The following is an 18,167-nucleotide window of genomic DNA, read 5'->3' as shown; positions in this document are numbered from 1 at the left end:
CACATAGGCATGAAAACAATTATGCCTTTTTTTTTTTTGGTGATGTGAGAAAATGCAGAATTAGGAGTCCCATAATTTTTAATGATTTCATTCCCATGGGCGATGTTTCCTGTCCTGTAATGTTTTGATATTTGGAAATCGCTGCATGCCCTCTCTTTCTGCATTTTGCTTTTTTTTTTTTTTTTTTTTTCTCGCCCACATTTCCCTATGGAGCCTTTGAATTATCGCATTGCACAAACTTGCGCTATACATGGGATGCAGTTTTATCGTTAGCAACTCCTGTTGCCGTCTATCGCGTGAGAAATTGCAGTCGTCAGCGGTGTGCGAAGATTTTTTCAGGAAAAAGCTTCACTGACGCTCAGATATCGCATGAGCGAATATGTGATATTTGCTGCAAGTTTCTCGCGGCGATATCGTGCTCGCCAGTGTGAAGTAAGCTTCAGTGGGAGCCGCTAAGGCTACATTATGACTCCAGACCACAGCAGCAAAAGGTGGTGCAATAAATCTAAACGCCGTGATGGGGATGGATAGATAAGAGGGGGCTGACTGTAGCCGGGCGGTCGTACAACAAATGGTTTTGGTTTAAGCGGGGACTACCAGCTGAATTTTTTTTTAACCCCTTCATGCCCCAGGGTACAAAATTATGTCCTGGATGCACAGGGCTTGTATGAAGCTGCGTTGGGAGGCAATTCTGCTCTATACATGGTGGGTGGCGGCTGCCCACCGGCCGCTGCAGCTCTGGAGTGGTCCTCGAGGCGAGCATGTGAGGTTCGTGTTAGAGGGGTGTTTAGTCTGAGGGTGTTAGCGGATCAAAGTGTACTGGCTGGGTGGTGTGTGGACAGGAGGGAGGCGATGTATGGGGGCGCGGTGCCATGAAGAGGTTTGTAGGTGAGGAGTTTGAATCTAGTTCTGCAGTGGATGGGCAATCAGTGCAGTGGCTGGCATCGTGCAGTGGCTGGCATCGTGCAAAGGCGGCGTCTGCGTAACGGCAGGACAGAAGGATGAGACTAGCTGCTGTATTTAGTATGGAGTGGAGAAACGAGAGTCTGGTGCGGGGGAGGCTGATGAACAGCGAGGTGCAGCAGTCGGGTCTGGAATGGATGAGGGTGACACCGCGTGTCTTTAGCGTGGCCGTGGTCAGGAACATCTGGATTTTCGCAGTATTTCTGAGGTACAGGTGGGTGGCATGTTCGGGCCAGGGAATGGATGTGAATGTGGGTTGTGGCTGTTAACCCTTTGAATACGGCTGCCACTTCTGACATTTCAATGCCTTCCCCAATGAGGTTGTAAGGAGCCTTTTGGTGACTGATTGCCTAGCGAGACATGAAATCAGTGGGCCCTATTCACTGCTAGGCTTGTGTGAAAGAGCCATAATGCCGGCACTCCCGACATCAGTACTCAGCCATGTCCCCATCCTGGCACATGCTCAGTCCGTCCGCACGTGTGCGCCTTAAATTACCCACCCCAAATCTGATCGTCTCACTTCTCCAGAAACTCCTCATGTGCACCGTACAAGCATGCCCCTTCCCCCCCCCCCCCCAAAAAAAAATTATATATATCCGTGTCTCCTATCAATCCTACAGCCATCCATTTCATTTTCAATGCCCCTCACCCTGTGCCCACAAGCATCACATAGCCCCTATCTTTCCCTGTGCCGCCTCCAACAGCCCAGCTGGCTGCGCTGCACGTGTCATGTGACTGTCACATGACCCTGTGACGTCAGACCTCCTTCCAGCCACTCCACTGTACCATGCTGTAGTAATGGCGGCGGGCGAGCAGCAGGCAGTACACCGACCCGGGTCGTACAAGCAGCAGAATAAAGCCCACAAGAGCGGACGGCACCGGGGCCGCGGGGCACAGGAACGAGAGAACAAGGGTGAGAGCAGAGAGTGCGGCGTGCCGGCCGCCATGTCTGCTGCACGTGTGCTGCCATGCGGACCCATGGGGGGAGGAGGAGGAACTCACACAGTCTCTGCAACTGTACCAAATCTACCGGCCATTGCAGCGGCTGCCTTCACATGCCAATGGTTTATTTTTTAAATGTGTTTGGAATACCGCGGATTGTCCGCGTGGGTGACGATTGCGGAGTCCGTAAATGAATCCGGTCACGTGAGACCTGCCTGACTTCGGCGGCTGCACACAGGCGGATTTGCATTGCGTACGCCTCCAGGTTCCACAGCAAATATCGCCCATAGCACGCTATAGAGCAGCGCTTTTTCCTGTACACGAGCGGAAATCCATTGCAATTTTCCACTCGTGGAGGCAAAATAGTGCGCTGCATTTTAGGGCTCCTGCCCACGGACTGATATTTGTTGCAGAATCTGCGTCGGGCGTCAGCACCACGTGACACCCATAGCATGCTATGGAAAATCAATTTTTCCTCCACACTTGCGGAAACCAATTGCGGTTTCCGCAAACGGAGGAAAAATCGCAGCATGCTGCATTTTTTCGCGGATTGCACGGACAGCTTCTATTGAAGTCAACGGAAGTCGTCATTTCCCTAGGTTCGGATTGGCTGATGAGATCCAGGAGTAACTAGCAGGGGAGTGAGCGGAACGCTGTGTATCCCAGCTCAAAGTAGTGACTGGGGGCTGCGAGGTGGACGGCAACGATGAGCATCTGCCAGACGGAACAAACCAGTAGCAGGAGGGGTGGCAGTGATCCAGCGGGGCTGCACGGAGTTGGTCGTGTTCCCTCTATATCTTGCAGCCCAGCCCATGTCTCCACCCATTACTGTGGTGGTGTCAAAAAGACAATCGACGACAGCACACGCCAAACCTCTATCTGAGGGAGGAACCCACTGGGCAGGAAGTTGCACGCTTCTTAATCGGTCCTGGATCCACTGGACCGAGTTTAACAGGAATCAATGTGTAATAGAGGTGAAGCAGCATCCACGGAAATTATTTCAAACGCTTTAATTCCTCCAGCATAAAACAACGTTTCAACCAACTTGTGGTCTTTGTCAAGTTCCAAAGTTGTCAAGATACACCAGTACCGAGCCGGATTCCGCATTTGGTGTGCAGGAGGCTTTAGTGTGGTGTCCGCACGGACGGCTTCTATTAAAGTCAATGGAAGCCGTCCGTGTGGAGCCTGCAGCAAAATAGAACATGCCAATGAATGAATAGCTGTGATTGGTTCATTGAGCGCCGGCTCTGATTGGCTGAGCCACGGCGCTCAAAAACCAATCACAGCCAGCCCTTCCTGGAGGCGGGGAGTTTGATCCCCCATTCCAGGAAGGGCTGGCAGAAGGCGAAAGACGAGTTCTGGAGGTGAAGAGCAGACCCGCGCTGGAGATTGACAGCGCTTCTTAGGTGATATATTATTTTTTTACTGCAGCTAGGGCTTATTTTTGGGGGTAGGGCTTATATTTCAAGCCCTCGCTCGCTCTGCTTCCGCTCCCGAAATTCTTCGCTTGTGGTGCTACAAAGTTGCGTGACCTTGTAGTACCATGTGCGACTGTAGCGACACAAAATCGCGATGTTGCACAGAACACAGGTGCGATATCGCTGCGGTTTTCTCAGCGATATTGTTGTCGCTCACGTGGAAACTGTTTGAAGTTTTTGCTGCGGACGGTGTCCAACCCACGTCATCGTCTAGCGACAGTGCGGAAAATGCAAACAAAGGAGAGGAAAAAAACCCTGTACTGCGCATGATTGCTGGCGAGCCACCGCGCTCATACGCAATACAGTTCAAGCAGGTACGCTGGGTCACCGGCTGGGCTCACAGTCAGAATCCGACCCGTTTGTGTGATCACAGCCTGAGGGTTCTTTTAGATGAGCCAGCGAATGATGTCCGCTAGCTCGTTCGCTCTGGTGCGGTCCGCCAGTTGACTACCTCTGCTATACAGGGTTTATCATGTGAAACACTCGGCAATGTTCCTGCCCGTATCATTGTGTTTCACGACCCGGCACATTGCAATATCTTCTGCGTTCTTTAGGCCTTTATGAAGTAGCAGGATTTGCTTCCTTCAGGATTGCATAGTGTCAGTGATGTAACTACATTTCTATTCTTCGATCTCTTCTAGGACGCGTATCTGCTAAGGTTCTCAGCAAAAAACTGAAGAAAGATTTGCGCAAGGTGGACAGGAGACATAAAGCCAACCAGATCCGCAGACAGAGGAAAGATGCTGTGAGTATACAGCATGTATTAGCAGTCTTGTGCCCTATTGTATGGACCTGTAGGGCCAGGGGAGAATAGCCTGTACAAAGCCCTGTCCAGGGATGTACACAGCAGTGCGGGATCTGTGCACAAGGCTTTATCAGAATCCGATTGGAAGAAACTTCTATGGTGTCCTCTATAATGGTATCTTTTAAATTAACTCGTTAAGGACCATAAATATACAGCGCCTAGTCCTGCGCATTAATCCCTGCCGATAGTAAAAATACGGCGCAGGTTTAAAGCTGCTGCAGCCTAGTAAGAGCGGGTTGGGATCCGGAAGGGAAGATAGAAGCCATTTATAAGCGCATTTTCCTTATCTTTTCCAGGCAGTGTAGTGAATAGAGGAAGTGGCAGTCTATTAGACTTGGCAATCATGTGATCACTGTCGCCCCCCAGCATGGTAGAGCTGCTGGGTCTTAGCAGACCCTGATCAGCTCTACCAGACACTACTTTCACTAAGGGGATGTTTTCACCTGTAACTGGGGTCCTATGGATGCCAAAGTTACAAGTGGGAAAACTGAAATAAGAAAAAAAGCCAGTGAATGACCCCCAAAGTCCTGATATGACATTATGGGAGACTTAAAAGTGCTAAAAAAATTGTTACAAAATAAGTGAAAAAAAATTTAGAGAATAAAATACAAATGAAAAGAAAGTTGGAAAAAAGTTTTGGCATCTTAAGAAAAAAAATGGGTCCATAAAACCATCACATGGGTAAAATCGCTAAAAAATATCTGGTCCTTTAGGACTGAGACACTCTGGTCCATAAGGGTTTAAAAAATATACCTCTTTTTACTCCAATGCCGTGGCAGCCATCTTGTTCCAGGTTGGCTTGGAGGTGCTGGTATATTGCAGCGATACACCATTCTGGGTCTTGGGCTGATTGACAAGTGGAAACAACTGCAAACTGTGCAATAGCCTCATACCCCAACCATATCCAAGTCACGGTATGGCAAACAGTAAGGCCAATAACTAGTGGTCAGGCCATGCTCAGATGTAGCAGTAGAAGTACACAAAGACACATTACCAGTATATGTTGCTTACTAGCAGTATGTTGTATAATCTGTGTAGGTGCTTACAGAGAAGCGCAGCTTGGGAAGTAAAGATGGCCCCCCGCACCTCGTTGTTGTGGTCCCCCTCCATGCGGAGGTGGTTACAAGTAGCATCCTGAAACTGGTACAGAGCAATGAGAGCACTGTACTTCATGAAGATGACGCCAAGAATGGCAAGTTTGCCCTCGTGTCTCCTAAGATGAAGCAGCGATGGTGCTATGTTCAAGCAAACAAGGGTAAGCACAAACCCAAAAGTGGGTCATCACTAAAAACCATTCTGCTTTGCTATAAAAGCTGTACTGAAATGTGCCGACTTCACCTTCTACTCTTGACTTACAGATGACCTTCATTCTCTCTTGGATCTGGCCAAAGTGGCGGATACCCTTCTGTTTGTCGTGGACCCTCAGGAGGGATGGGACAGTTATGGAGACTACTGCCTCTCGTGCCTGTTTGCCCAAGGCCTGCCTAGTTTCGGTAAGACGAGTCCGGTGTGTAAACAGCCAGTTACATGCCTGGAAAGTGTTATGAATAATTTCTGTCCGAAGATAAACTATGGCGTTTCCAGAATATGGAATATCGCACTGGTATTGTGATTCTGCGGAATTCTGTCCAGTACAACTCATTGGGCTCCTGATAACACAGAGCCTAACATACAGCTGCCTGGAATTGGTCAGGCTTCTATTTTTGCAGGGCGAAAGACCACAAAAATGTCATCACTGAGCAGTGCATTCACATCACCTGGTCAGGTGAATCCAGGTGCACCGTGCTGATGGGAGGTCAGAATTTGGCACAAGCAGCATGAATTGATGAACCCTTCCTGTTAGTTTTTCAGAGCATATCACTATCTAATCTGCAGCAACTGCAAGAAACCACCCTGTCCGCGGGGGCCCATATTCCTGTAGAACCATTTCAGCACATAGTGGAATCTATACTATGACAACCTACTGTAGTTCTGAAGGCCAAAACAGGTTCAAGGCGCTACTGAATGGGTGTCTCTGATAAAGGGGCCCTGCAGTATATATTACACATTTAGGCCTCACTGAGACAGCAGTATATGTAAGCCCAAACCAGGAGTGGGTCCAAAATGTGGAAGAGGTGCAAATCTGTCCATTATACGTTTTCTCTGTGGCTCTTGTTTTGCTTTCCGTTTTTTTTTCTTTTTGAAACCTCATGGAAATCAATGAGGGAAAAACTGATAATTTTTTTAAATTTCAGTTTCCTTTCCTTTCTCCAAAAAAGGGGCAGAGAGATGGAAAGTCTGAACTGAGCACTAATGCAGGTGTGAGCAGCCTTAGCTCCTCCAATCTGCGGTGCCTTGGAAAATAATACAAGCATAGAAGTCTGCCATACGTTTTTAACGAAAACCAGTTACAAAGTCTTCATTTCCAAAAACCCATTGATTTAAAGAAAAACAATAGTGTAGAGGTGCACGTGGCCTTTTAAGCAGTTTTTTACTGTTTTGCCTGTGTTTTTAATTTGCCACAGTGATGGCTTCAATATCCATGTTTCGTGGCAGGTGGGATCTGCTTGATTTAGCCCTTGCATCATTCTGATCTTGTGCTCTTTCTAACTTGCACACAGTATAACTGACATGTTTTCTTTCCCTTGCTCCAGCACTCGCGGTGCAGGGTATGAATGACATCCCGATAAAGAAAAGAAATGACACGAAGAAGCATCTGAGTAAGGTGATGGAGAAGAGGTTCCCCGATGCAAAGCTGTGTCACGTGGATACGGCACAAGAAGCTGCCTTGCTCTTACGGCAAATATCTACCCAGAAACAGAGACACTTGGCATTCAGGGAAAGGCGTTCTTACATGCTGGCACACAGAGTGACTTTTCAGCCATCCGATGAGAGTAGCCTGGTGGGCACATTGAAAGTGTCTGGCTATGTCCGGGGGCAGGAACTTAATGTTAACAGATTGATTCATATTGTTGGCCATGGTGACTTTGAGATGTCTCAGATCGATGCCCCGCCTGATCCTTATCCACTGAATCCACGAGTCCACAAGACCAAGAAAGGACAGGATGTGGAAATGGCGGTACGTTTTGTTGACTGACTTGTAATAGATTTTTTTTCTTGCTTTGTGTAATGAAATATGAGGGCAGAAGTGCTTAACGGGGTTTTACAAATTACAGATGCCCAAAAAGTTAACTAATATACCTTTTAAACTTTGCACTGCTCCCGTGCCACCAGTACTATTTTGCCCACGGACAAGGGACTGTAGCAGCCAATAGCTGCTGACACCTGTTCTTGGACAGAACATCACTTTGTGATGAGATTAATGGGAAACATCTCTAATTTAGCAGATGTGTAGTTGACAGAAAGATCTTTAACCCTTTGCAATCCAATTTTGGATTCAGTGCTTCCTAGTGGGTTTTCTCTTTCTGCCATTATACAATAGCGCCATCTGCTGGCTAGAGCCAGTACTGGGGTATGGGACATGCTGGAGAGGCCCCCGACAACAGAGCGACCAGTAATATACAATAAGAATACCCTGCCGGACGTCTTCCGACATCGGAGCTGTACAGCCTTCAATCAGAATGTCTTTAGATGTCAGACAGTGGATTGGAAAGGGTTAAAGGGGTTGCCTGGGACCTATACTATTGATGACCTATCCTCAATACAGAACCAGGCTGCTGCAATGTTGACAACACTATTTGCCTCCTGCGCTGTCCTCACTTACGGCGTGACCAGCAATCAGCTGCTCAGAGGGGATCCATGAGGATAGGTCATCCATAGTAAAAGTTACAGACAAGCCCCTTAACTTACATAATTTTACTTATAATGTAAGTAATACAGAAATGAAATACTCACAAACTTGATTCTAAAGATCCCCAAAAACTTTGGGGAAAGTTTACTTAAAATGGCATTTGGTATGTTGGTCCATATGCCAGACTGAAATCTACGCTAACTATGAGTTGGCACAGATTTCAGCAGTAATTTACGCCAGATTCCAAATTACAATGAATCGAACAGGCCGGTGAGGTCATGCCTCCTTTTGTTAATCTCAGCCCACTTTTAAGGCCCTTTTACACACAAAGATGATCGCTCAAAAGTAGCTTATTAATGCTTGTGAGCCGCCGGGAGCTATATTCAGAGAACAGTGGGTGGTCTGTTCTCTGAATACATTCTCTTCGTTCTGCCACAGGGCTGACAGTTGAGCCAATGTTATCAGCTCTCCCTGCGGAGAACACAGGTGAAGTCCCTGCTATCAGCTCTTCTGCTGAGCGATGGATTTTATGGCGAACATAAAATCATCATTCCTCAGAAAAGTCAAGATGGGTAGATTTACACGCAACGATTATCACTCAAAAGATGGCTTTTGAGCGATAATAGTGTGTAAAAAGGCCTTTAGTAAACTGATGGACCGGGCACAAGAAGGCACGCATTTTTTGCACGTAGGACTTGTTCAAAATTTTATGACCTTTACCTACTGTCTCAGCATCTCCTTGTCCTTGGATTCAGGCTTCTCTATTGTTCAAGACGGATTTCGTGTAGTGTGGCAAACTTGTATTTTCAGAGTATTGGAAGTTTTTTTTTAAAAGGTCTTTTCTATATAACCAAGGATAAAATTCATATAGCTAAAAGTAACTAATTCTGTAGTCAGATGGATAAAGAGAAGCAGCATCTTCCAAGTGAAATGGTATTGTGTACAATATAGAGGAACGAGTGTATGCAGAAAACCATTTATGCCGATAGCATTGTCTTATTGTACTATTACATACTATTCACTGTGTGGCCTTTAGCAGGATGAGCCTGGTCACTGTGCGGAGATGGAGGAGGATGTGAAGGTTCTAATGAAGGCTGATCCATCAGTCAAAGAGTCTCTGCAGTCTGAGGTTGTTCCTGATCCAATGGAAGGCGAGCAAACATGGCCTACTGAGGAGGAGCTCAAGGAAGCTGAGGGTAAATCTTTTCTAGCATGTTATCCTTGGTGGTGTTCTTGAATCCTCAATGACGCGGTCCGTTTTTAAAACTTTTTTGTTTTTTCCTCCCCAAAAAGATCCTAACTAGAGATGAGCGAGTGTATTCGCTAAGGCAAACTACTCGAGCGAGTAGTGCCTTATGCGAGTACCTGCCCGCTCGTCTCTAAAGATTTGGGTGCTGGCGGGGAGGAACGGGGGGGAGATCTCTCTCTCACTCTCTCCAAACCCCCCTCTCACTCCCGCAACTCCCCGCTCTCCCCCGCCGGCACCCGAATCTTTTGAGACGAGCGGGCAGGTACTCGCATAAGGCACTACTCGCTCGAGTAATTTGCGTTAGCGAGTACGCTCGCTCATCTCTAATCATAACTCTTATTATAATTGATTCATCGACGTAGCTGGCTGAGGGCTTGTTTTTTTTAGTGAGATGAGTTGTGTTTTTGAATTCTACTATTTTAGTGTAGCATATAATGTACTGGAAAACTTTAAAAAATTTCTAAGTGGAGTAAAATGAACCAACCCCTCCCCCCACAATTCCGCCATCTTTGGGGAAAGGGTTGTTCTTATTTTATGTTGAACAAACTACGGAAAAAATGACACCATTTTATTCTGTGGTTTAGGACGATACCAGATTTAAATAGTTTGGGGTTTTTTTTTACTCTACTAATAAAAATGAAAACATCATTGGAAAAAAATATTATTTTCTGCCACCATCTTCTGACAGACATAGCTTTTTTTCCGTCAGTATAGTTGTGCGAGGGCTCATTTTTTGCAAGATGTCCTGTAGCTTCTATTGGTACCATTTTGGGGTTACTATCACTTTCTGATCGCTTTTTTATTACATTTTTTTTTCTTGGAAGCCGGGTGATCCAAAAAGCTCAATTCTGGCTTTTTTTCCCCTGACATTCACTGTGTGAGATTAGTTATACGTTACTTTGATAGATCGTAAACCCAATTTGTGTTTTGGCGTTTTTGTTTTGATTTTTTTTTTTTTTTTAATTATAAATATGGGAACTTTTTTTTTCTCCTTTTTTAAACTTTTTTTATTTTTTACAATAATTAAACAACTAAATAAAAACGCACCTCGCAATCGGACATTTAAAGGGTCAACAGCCTGGATCAGCACTCATGCTGATTGCTGCTTTACGGGTAGGTGTCAGCTGTCACAACACTTGCAATATATGGAGTGGGATTGGCTCCCGTTCAAATACTAGATGCCCAGGATGTTAAAGAGCTTTCTGGGGCGTGAAGGTGTGAAAGCTGCATCAACATTCAAATGATTCACCATCTTTGGAACTCCTTAGCTATGTGATCATGTGCTTCATGTTATCTGAACCACCTTTTTAAGAGCAATAGGGGACCAGCCATGAAAAGTACATCAAATACAGTCGGCACAATGCGGCTACTGTAAGACGTGCCTCCATGATAGACAATGGGTGGAATCTTCACTTTCTTTTATGTTGTAGTATATTGTAAACACTTTGTTGGAACAGGTTTATAAATTTGCTTTGTAACTTTTCCAATAGATTCCTTAAAAGTGAAAGTACAAAAAAAGGTTCCTAAAGGTACGTCCACTTACCAAGCCGCATGGATCTTGGATGATGAGGAAAGTGGGGAAGAAGATGGTGAAGATAATGATTATGACGACGATGACATGGATGATGATGATCAGGAAGATGCTATGGATGAAGCAGTTTCTGAGGTATGTTACCACGTGCTTCAAAAAGCTAGATATGACTACAATCACACGGAGACGCTTCATGAGGATGGATCATGATGCTAGTCCATACTTCACACATAGGGAGCTGCAAACCCGAGGAAGAACCCAATCTGGGGTTGAAATGCGTCGCTTGTTACTTTGTGTCAAAAACCGCCATTAAGTTTTAAAGCTGTTTTCCACTGAAATACTATTGATGACTTATCAGGTCATCAATAGTTGATCAGCCGGCATCCGTCGCTCAGGATCCCGAGCAATCAGCTATGCGGGCGCATGCTGTCAGCGCTGCAATAACACAGAGGTCGGCTGTTTGGGGCCACGCTGTTTTTTAAAAAATGTATTCGGCATCAGGGCTGACTAATCACTGGCAATCAATGCTTAAATGCGAGACCTGTGGCCATTCTAAGTAAATCCAGAACTTCTGTTGCAGTTTGGCTATATTGAAGTAAATGGGGGCTGAGCTTTAATACTAAACACCTACCATGGTCCGGAATGTGCAGGGGGGGGGGAGAAAAGCTTAAAAAAAAGTAAAGGGGTTGTCCAGTTACCAGACAGCATTCTCCCTGTAGGGCCACTGTGCTAAAATAATAAGAGCAGCTGTTCTTACCTGTCCTCTGCCACAATTCAATGCTGTGGTCGATATCATCACTGGAAGTCACTTGACTGCTGCAGCATCACGTTTTCAGACTCATGGTGCCCAGGATGTAATCATTGATGCCAGGAGAACAGGCAGTGATGCTGCGGCGATCGGGTAACATTTACCACAACAATCACCGGGACCATGTCAAGTCCGCAGTGCTGGATCTCGCCGGCAGAGGACAGGTAAGTACTCTTTTGTTATTTTGACATAGTAGGCCCTATAGGGGGGATTGTGATTTGGTAACCCTCGCAGACAAACGTTACCATCCAATGCGGTGCTTGGCAAGAGTTGGTTGAAAGACCTGAACACATTTACAATGTTGGTTGATTTTCTTGATATTATTTGTTTGGCAGATACTAATTTTCGGGTGATATATCTAAATTCTGAATACTTTTGCCAGAAATTGGAAACTTTCTAAACCATTTGTTGTAATGCCACTGAATTACATTGTGTTGTATTGTCAGGAAGAGGAAGGTAGTGCCGAAGAGCCAGAGGAAGAGAGTGAGACGGTCACGATCCCAGACAGCACTCGGGATGACAAATATGATGAAAACCTTGATGAAGCGGAGGAAGAGCAGATGCTGGAGAAATATAAACTGCAGCGGCAGGATGAGATGTTCCCAGATGAGGTGGACACTCCACGAGATCAGCTAGCCAGAGTCCGGTAAGGTCTTGTAAACGCCTCCACTGAGTAGTGCTTCACAATCCCGTTGGCTTTTCAACTTTTTGGTTATTTTTGATTTCAAGGTTTCAAAAGTATCGTGGTTTGAAAAGCTTTCGCACATCACCGTGGGATCCTAAGGAAAATCTTCCCAGAGATTATGCTCGCATCTTTCAGTTTCTTGACTTTTTCCGGACCAGGAAACGTATCTTCCGAGAATTGGAGCAGGAGGAGTATGAAGGCGCCATGGTATTTGATAGGTTAAAGTGTAACTATATTCCTTCAGCTTAAAAGGGGTTGTACCACAAAAAGTTATCCCCTATCAACAGGATGGAAGATAACTTTCTGATTGGTGGGGTTTGGACTTCTAGACCCCTCACCGATCATGAGAATGAGGGGCCCAAAGATCTCTGAATAAATGGAGAGGTAGTCATGTGTGCATTACTGCTCTAGTCATGTCAATGGGAGCGCTGGAAACAACCAAGTGCTTTAACTTGGCTATCTCTGGCAGTCCCATTGAAATTAATATAGTGCTTGACCGATGCTACGTTTTTTTTGGAGCCCATGTTCTTGTGATTGGTGGGTATCACACCAGTCGGACCCCCACAATCCAATACTTATTCTGCTATCCTATGGATAGGGGATAACTTATTTTCGTGGCACAACCACTTTTAAGAATTCTTCCTTAATGCATACACACTGTATAGGTATATTCAGGTGTATCGACATGTAACCAAGCAGCTTAAAGGGTCAACCTTTGAATATTTTTATAAAATTTCCCAAACTGACCTGCTTGTACACAGCCATTTCTGTTAGCCCATTGAAATGAATGGCACTGTGCATACTTGGCCACCGTTCCTTTCAATCTCCACGTCACTGCGGAGGTTCAGTGACCACTGTGGATGGGTGGTAGAAGTCAATTTTGGGAATATCCCTTTAACATTCATGCACTATTCTAAAGATAAGTTGTAAATATTAGTGCGGGCCGATATTTGTCAGCCCCACAGATGAGCTGTATGAAAGGGCTCTAGCGGTCTGGTGAGTACAGCGTCCTCTTCATTGTTTACCAGGTGCAGCTTCATACATTTTAATTTACTGCAGCTTTGTCCCATTCAAGTGAATGGAACTGAACTGTTATACCAGGCATAATCTCTACTAGAAGTACACAGCTGTGCCTGGTGAACAATTAACACTGCAGATTGGTGGGGTTGATAGAGTAAAGGCCCTTTTACACACAAAGATAATCTTTCAAAGACTGAAAGTTTGAGCGATGTATTTGCCTAAAGTGTTAGTGGCCATTAATACTTAATCATCTTCATTTGCATGTAAAAGGACATCTAGGAGCTGTTTGCAGAGCCCAGCTGTGCAAACAGCTGCCGACACATTACTTTGTTCTCCTCCTGGCTGCCAACAGATTGCATTGTTCTCCTCGCAGCTAGTGTAAACATGCCGCGGGGAGAACATCCTGCAGTCTTTTGAAAGATGGGAGAAATACATTCAAATGGAATATATTTGCTCAGTCTTTCAGCGGCTCAACGATGGATTTTAAGTTTAACTAAAATCCATCATTCAAACAAAAAGTGCACGATGCCCGCGCTTACATGTAATGATCATATCGCTTATTTTTGTCTGTTTGGATAAATTTTGAGCAATAATCGCTGCGTGTAAAAGGGCCTTTAGAGCCCTACTGATGTAATATTGATGTACCAACGTCCCAGAAGACCCCTTTTAATGGTCATTAGTAGTAGCGTTTGTTGTGCTGTAATCTATGCATATATTTTACATATTCTCTGTGAAAACACAGTTTATACATTCTTTTTTGAACGTTCGTCTCGTGTGCACAAATCGTGTACCATTTTTATTTTTTGCCTTGTAGGTTGGCTGGTATGTCACGGTACACATCACTGGAGTACCGGTCTCGGTGTTGGAACACTTCAAGCAGGGAGAGCCGCTTGTTCTCTATTCACTGCTTCCTCATGAACAGAAGGTGAGCGCTGGTTTTGCCATTCCAGTAAAACAAATGCATTGATTTTAAACAGCTGGTCACCTAGTTGCATTTCTTATACTTGTAGATGTCTGTTGTGAACATGTTAGTGAGGAGACACGCTGGCAACACTGAACCGGTGCAGGCCAAGGAAGAGATGATATTTCACTGTGGCTTTCGACGGTTCCGAGCAGCACCGCTGTACTCGCAGCATACGTCTGGTATGAAACCCCACCGCCAATGACAGTCTAGACCAGGGGGTGCAGAACCATTTCTGGTCTGAAGGCCATGTTAACATGTTGAAATACTAGAAAGGGCCACAATAAACCGTATAAGGATACTACTGATTGTAAGGTTTATGGAATAGCAAAAGAATATACTTTGTATCTGATAGTTGGGTGACCTGAAAGAGGAACCTCCACCTAACAAGAGTACCACCTTCTGCCATATAAGTACTCCAGGTAGTGGACCATGCATGCATATGGGTGTTGTAGCAATGGCCCAACATTGAACAACTCATTGATGGTCACCTCTAGCTTTTGTACTCCTTTCTGAAGTACCAGTGGGGGACTCAGTGATGGCTACATGTGTACCAATAGTACTTGCCTGTCCCTCGGCTCTGTGCCACTCTTATCAACAAGGGGGTTGAAGCAGGCTGAACTAGGTGGACGTTGTCTTCATTCAGCCTAATATACTATGTTATTCCTGACATGGAAACTACATGCCACACAGACAAGTATTTCTGTGTCCAGAGGGTTTTGGGGCACAAAGAATGGCGCTGCATGTGGCCCCCAGGGTGCAGTTTGTGCACCCCTAGTTTAGACCTTTATTGTTGGGTTTATTTCTTTGTGGGCATCTGTTAATTATGTTGTCGTATTAAAGAGATTTTCTAGGCTTTTACTATTAATTTATCTTCAGTATAGGTCAATATTGGTTGATCAGCGGGGATCCCCACCAGGCAGCTCATCCGGCCCGCTGTCAGTGAAGCGGGGCCTGATGTAGTCATCAGGGTCAGAAGTGTAATGGGTAGCTTCTTTGCCATTAGTTTCAATGGGAGCAAAGTCATCTACTACATTTTCAGCTTTGCTGCACTGACAGCAGGCATAGGCGATCAGCTGATCGGCAGGGATCCTGCACAACAGATCAACTATTGATGACCAATCCTGAGGAAGGTCATCTTTAATAAAAGCCCAGAAAACCCTTTAAAATAATTGCATTATTTAATATACAGTCCTGTATAACTCTGTATTAGGTATATAACATTAATATGGCATCTTCATGGGCGTTCACTGGTTTCTTTTCTTCCTCCTCTAGCGGATAAACACAAATCTGAGCGTTTCCTGCGTTTGGATGCAGCTGTGGTGGTCACGGTTTATGCCCCCATTACTTTCCCTACGGCATCAGTATTAATGTTCAAGCAGCGCGCCAACGGTAAGTTTATTATTCAGTGCAGTGATACGTAACCCTTATATCTGATGCCTTCTGTTGTCTATGTTGTGCTTCAGACTCCTTTAGCAAGTTTATATAAAAGATGTTGATGGGGCAGTCGCTAAAAGATGTGTGCTCCCAGCTGTAAATGAAGGGCAAGTGGTGCAACCCACAAATGCCAACAGTATCCTTCATTAGTTATGTGTATAGCACTAGAGTCTTTGCTGTATTGCGGTATTTGTAAAATATCTACATCTTTTCCTTTTCATAGGGATGCATGATCTAATTGCCACTGGATCTCTTCTAAGTGTGGACCCTGACAGGATCATTATCAAACGGGTGGTGCTGAGTGGTCACCCATTTAAGATAATGAGAAAAACTGCAGTGGTGCGCTATATGTTCTTCAATAGAGGTATGTAACAATATCTGGTTAGAACATTCCCTCCGTTAACTCCTATGGGCTCATAGGTTCTGATACGCTGCATCCAGTGATACAAGTCTTAAATTCACCTTCCCTAGCATTTCCCCACTGTGTAATGTCAAAGCTACTGCTACATGGATCCGGCTGAGTACTTGGTGCGTGCACAAAATGAGAAGACCAGTCCTTGCTCTGTGTGCACAAGTAGTCTGCCAAAAGCATTCAGCAGCGGCTTTGATATTGCATGGCAAGGAAGGTGAGAACAAGACTCGCATCGCTGGATTTAGCATGTCTGCGTCTATGAGCCCATACATTTAGCTCTTGAGGCTCAAAGGCGTTGACCAACTTTTTTTAACTTACAGGACTTCGTCAATAATCGCTTTGAGGGGTGCAGAAAAAAAAACTCTGAAAGGGGTTTTCTCATCTCAAAAGACATTGTATAGTGCTAGAATATGCCATAACTTTATGATCTGAGGGGGGAGGGAGGGGAGGGGTGATCCCGGGGGGGGGGGGGGGGTGACCCCTTCTGATTCTGAAAATAAAGGCACTGCAACATTGTTTTTTACTTGCCTGTAGTGTTTCTGACCGCCCCATTGTGCAGGGAACTGCAGCCACTCCCATTCACTTGAATGAGGCCAAGTGTAGTTCCCTTGCGCAGCCTAAGTGGCATATTTCACAGATTACACACATACCCATTATAACTATATTCATACTGATGTTTTTTCACACGGACTGATGGTCTATGTGAATTAAAAAAAAAAAAAATTAAAAATATTGCAGCACGTTCTATTCTGGTCTGTATCACAGACCGAAATCTGGCAGTGACCGATCGTGTGATGTCTGATAAGAGCTCTGCTTGAAAATCTCCGGTACAACTTGTAAATATATGCCCCTGGAAATGGGTCCTAAGGCAACCACTCCTTTATCTTGGGGAAGGCTGAATGGCAGTAGACCCTTTGTTTTCAGTATTGATGGGGGTCCCACAAATCATGAAATTATGACATTCAAGTGATGCTCCCAGTATCTCTTTATATACTTCTCTTATGGGACCTGTTGTAGCCATTCATGTTTTTAACACTGATTTGTTGTCTTCACAGAGGATGTGTTGTGGTTTAAACCGGTGGAGATGCGCACAAAGTGGGGCCGTAGAGGACATATCAAGGAGCCGCTAGGTGAGGATTTCATAAATCGGACCCTATTCGGTTAACACGTTGTAATGAGTCAGGGGTCTCATCTCTCATCCATAAACACTCCGAAAATGTGATACTTGTTGCATCTGATATCCAGTTAGGGAATGGTGGAGAAGAAAAAAACAACTCATTTTGTACTTGTCATTTCAGTTTTAATTTTGTCCCAGTTAGACCCTTTTCACACAACAGTATTTTCGTCAATATTTGTAAGCCAAAATACGAAGCAGGTCAAAACTTTTTAATTAATTTTTTTCTGTTTTTGTTTTCAGTCCTCTAATTTTTGCAAAATAGTTATCAGTAGTATTTATTAAAAATAAAATGATGCCCCAGCATGAATGGACGCCTGATCCACAAGGATTCTACAGGGTATAATGTAGGGCTAAAACCTGGCTGGAACATAAGGTTCAATGTGTAACGGAGAACCCTTTGATTTACGTTTTACAAGTTTTCTGCCCGTCAGACTTTTTAGCTGGATACAAACTATTTTATGTCCAGCGTAAAAGACTGGCAGGGACAGAGACCAAGGAGGTGTTTTTGAGACAAGTGGATCCAGCAGGCGATGTATATATCTTATTACGTTTGTACCTACTTCTGGCTTTGGCATCAGGAACACTGGTGCACTATTATTTAGACAGGTCTATTAGTGAAAACCTGAATGGCACAATAGGAAAGGTTTCCTTAGATAAAAATGAAAGCTGGAGCCATGTTATCAAGTGTTTCGGTTATTTCCATAGGTTGCTGGTAAATGCTCACAACACTACATAATCAATGTTGTCTTTCACTTTTCAGGAACTCATGGACACATGAAGTGCCATTTCGATGGACAGCTGAAGTCCCAGGACACTGTATTAATGAACCTGTATAAGCGTGTTTATCCTAAATGGATCTATGACCCATACGTACCTCCACCAGTGACCTGGGTGAAGAGTGAGGTTCAGCTTGAACCTGCAGAAGTGGAGATGGAGTAAATCTTTTGGCAGTATAGGCTGCCTCTTTAC

The 18,167-nt window shown here is 44.8% G+C and overlaps 1 protein-coding gene across 2 annotated transcripts; it reads left to right on the top strand.

Annotated features, from left to right (window-relative positions):
• Window positions 1-1,723: 1,723 nt before the first annotated feature.
• Window positions 1,724-18,137, top strand: TSR1 (TSR1 ribosome maturation factor). 2 transcript variants are annotated; one of them, XM_066599703.1, is made up of 15 exons: window positions 1,724-1,876; window positions 4,025-4,128; window positions 5,227-5,443; window positions 5,547-5,681; window positions 6,822-7,246; window positions 8,958-9,114; window positions 10,658-10,833; window positions 11,953-12,152; window positions 12,236-12,398; window positions 14,026-14,136; window positions 14,222-14,354; window positions 15,448-15,564; window positions 15,833-15,973; window positions 17,077-17,151; window positions 17,959-18,137. In XM_066599703.1, exons 1-15 carry the CDS (start codon window positions 1,762-1,764, stop codon window positions 18,135-18,137), a joined length of 2,448 nt encoding a protein of 815 aa, XP_066455800.1. In that variant the 5' UTR covers window positions 1,724-1,761. The 2 variants fall into 2 exon arrangements, with proteins under 2 accessions (XP_066455800.1, XP_066455799.1); XM_066599702.1 differs by having other exon boundaries at window positions 8,955-9,114.
• The last annotated feature ends 30 nt before the right edge of the window (window positions 18,138-18,167 follow it).

Source organism: Eleutherodactylus coqui, chromosome 4, assembly GCF_035609145.1.
Source record: "Eleutherodactylus coqui strain aEleCoq1 chromosome 4, aEleCoq1.hap1, whole genome shotgun sequence".
In the NCBI taxonomy this organism is placed as follows: Eukaryota; Metazoa; Chordata; class Amphibia; order Anura; family Eleutherodactylidae; genus Eleutherodactylus; species Eleutherodactylus coqui.
Note: the sequence above shows the minus strand (reverse complement) of the source record. Positions and strands in the feature narration are given on the sequence as shown.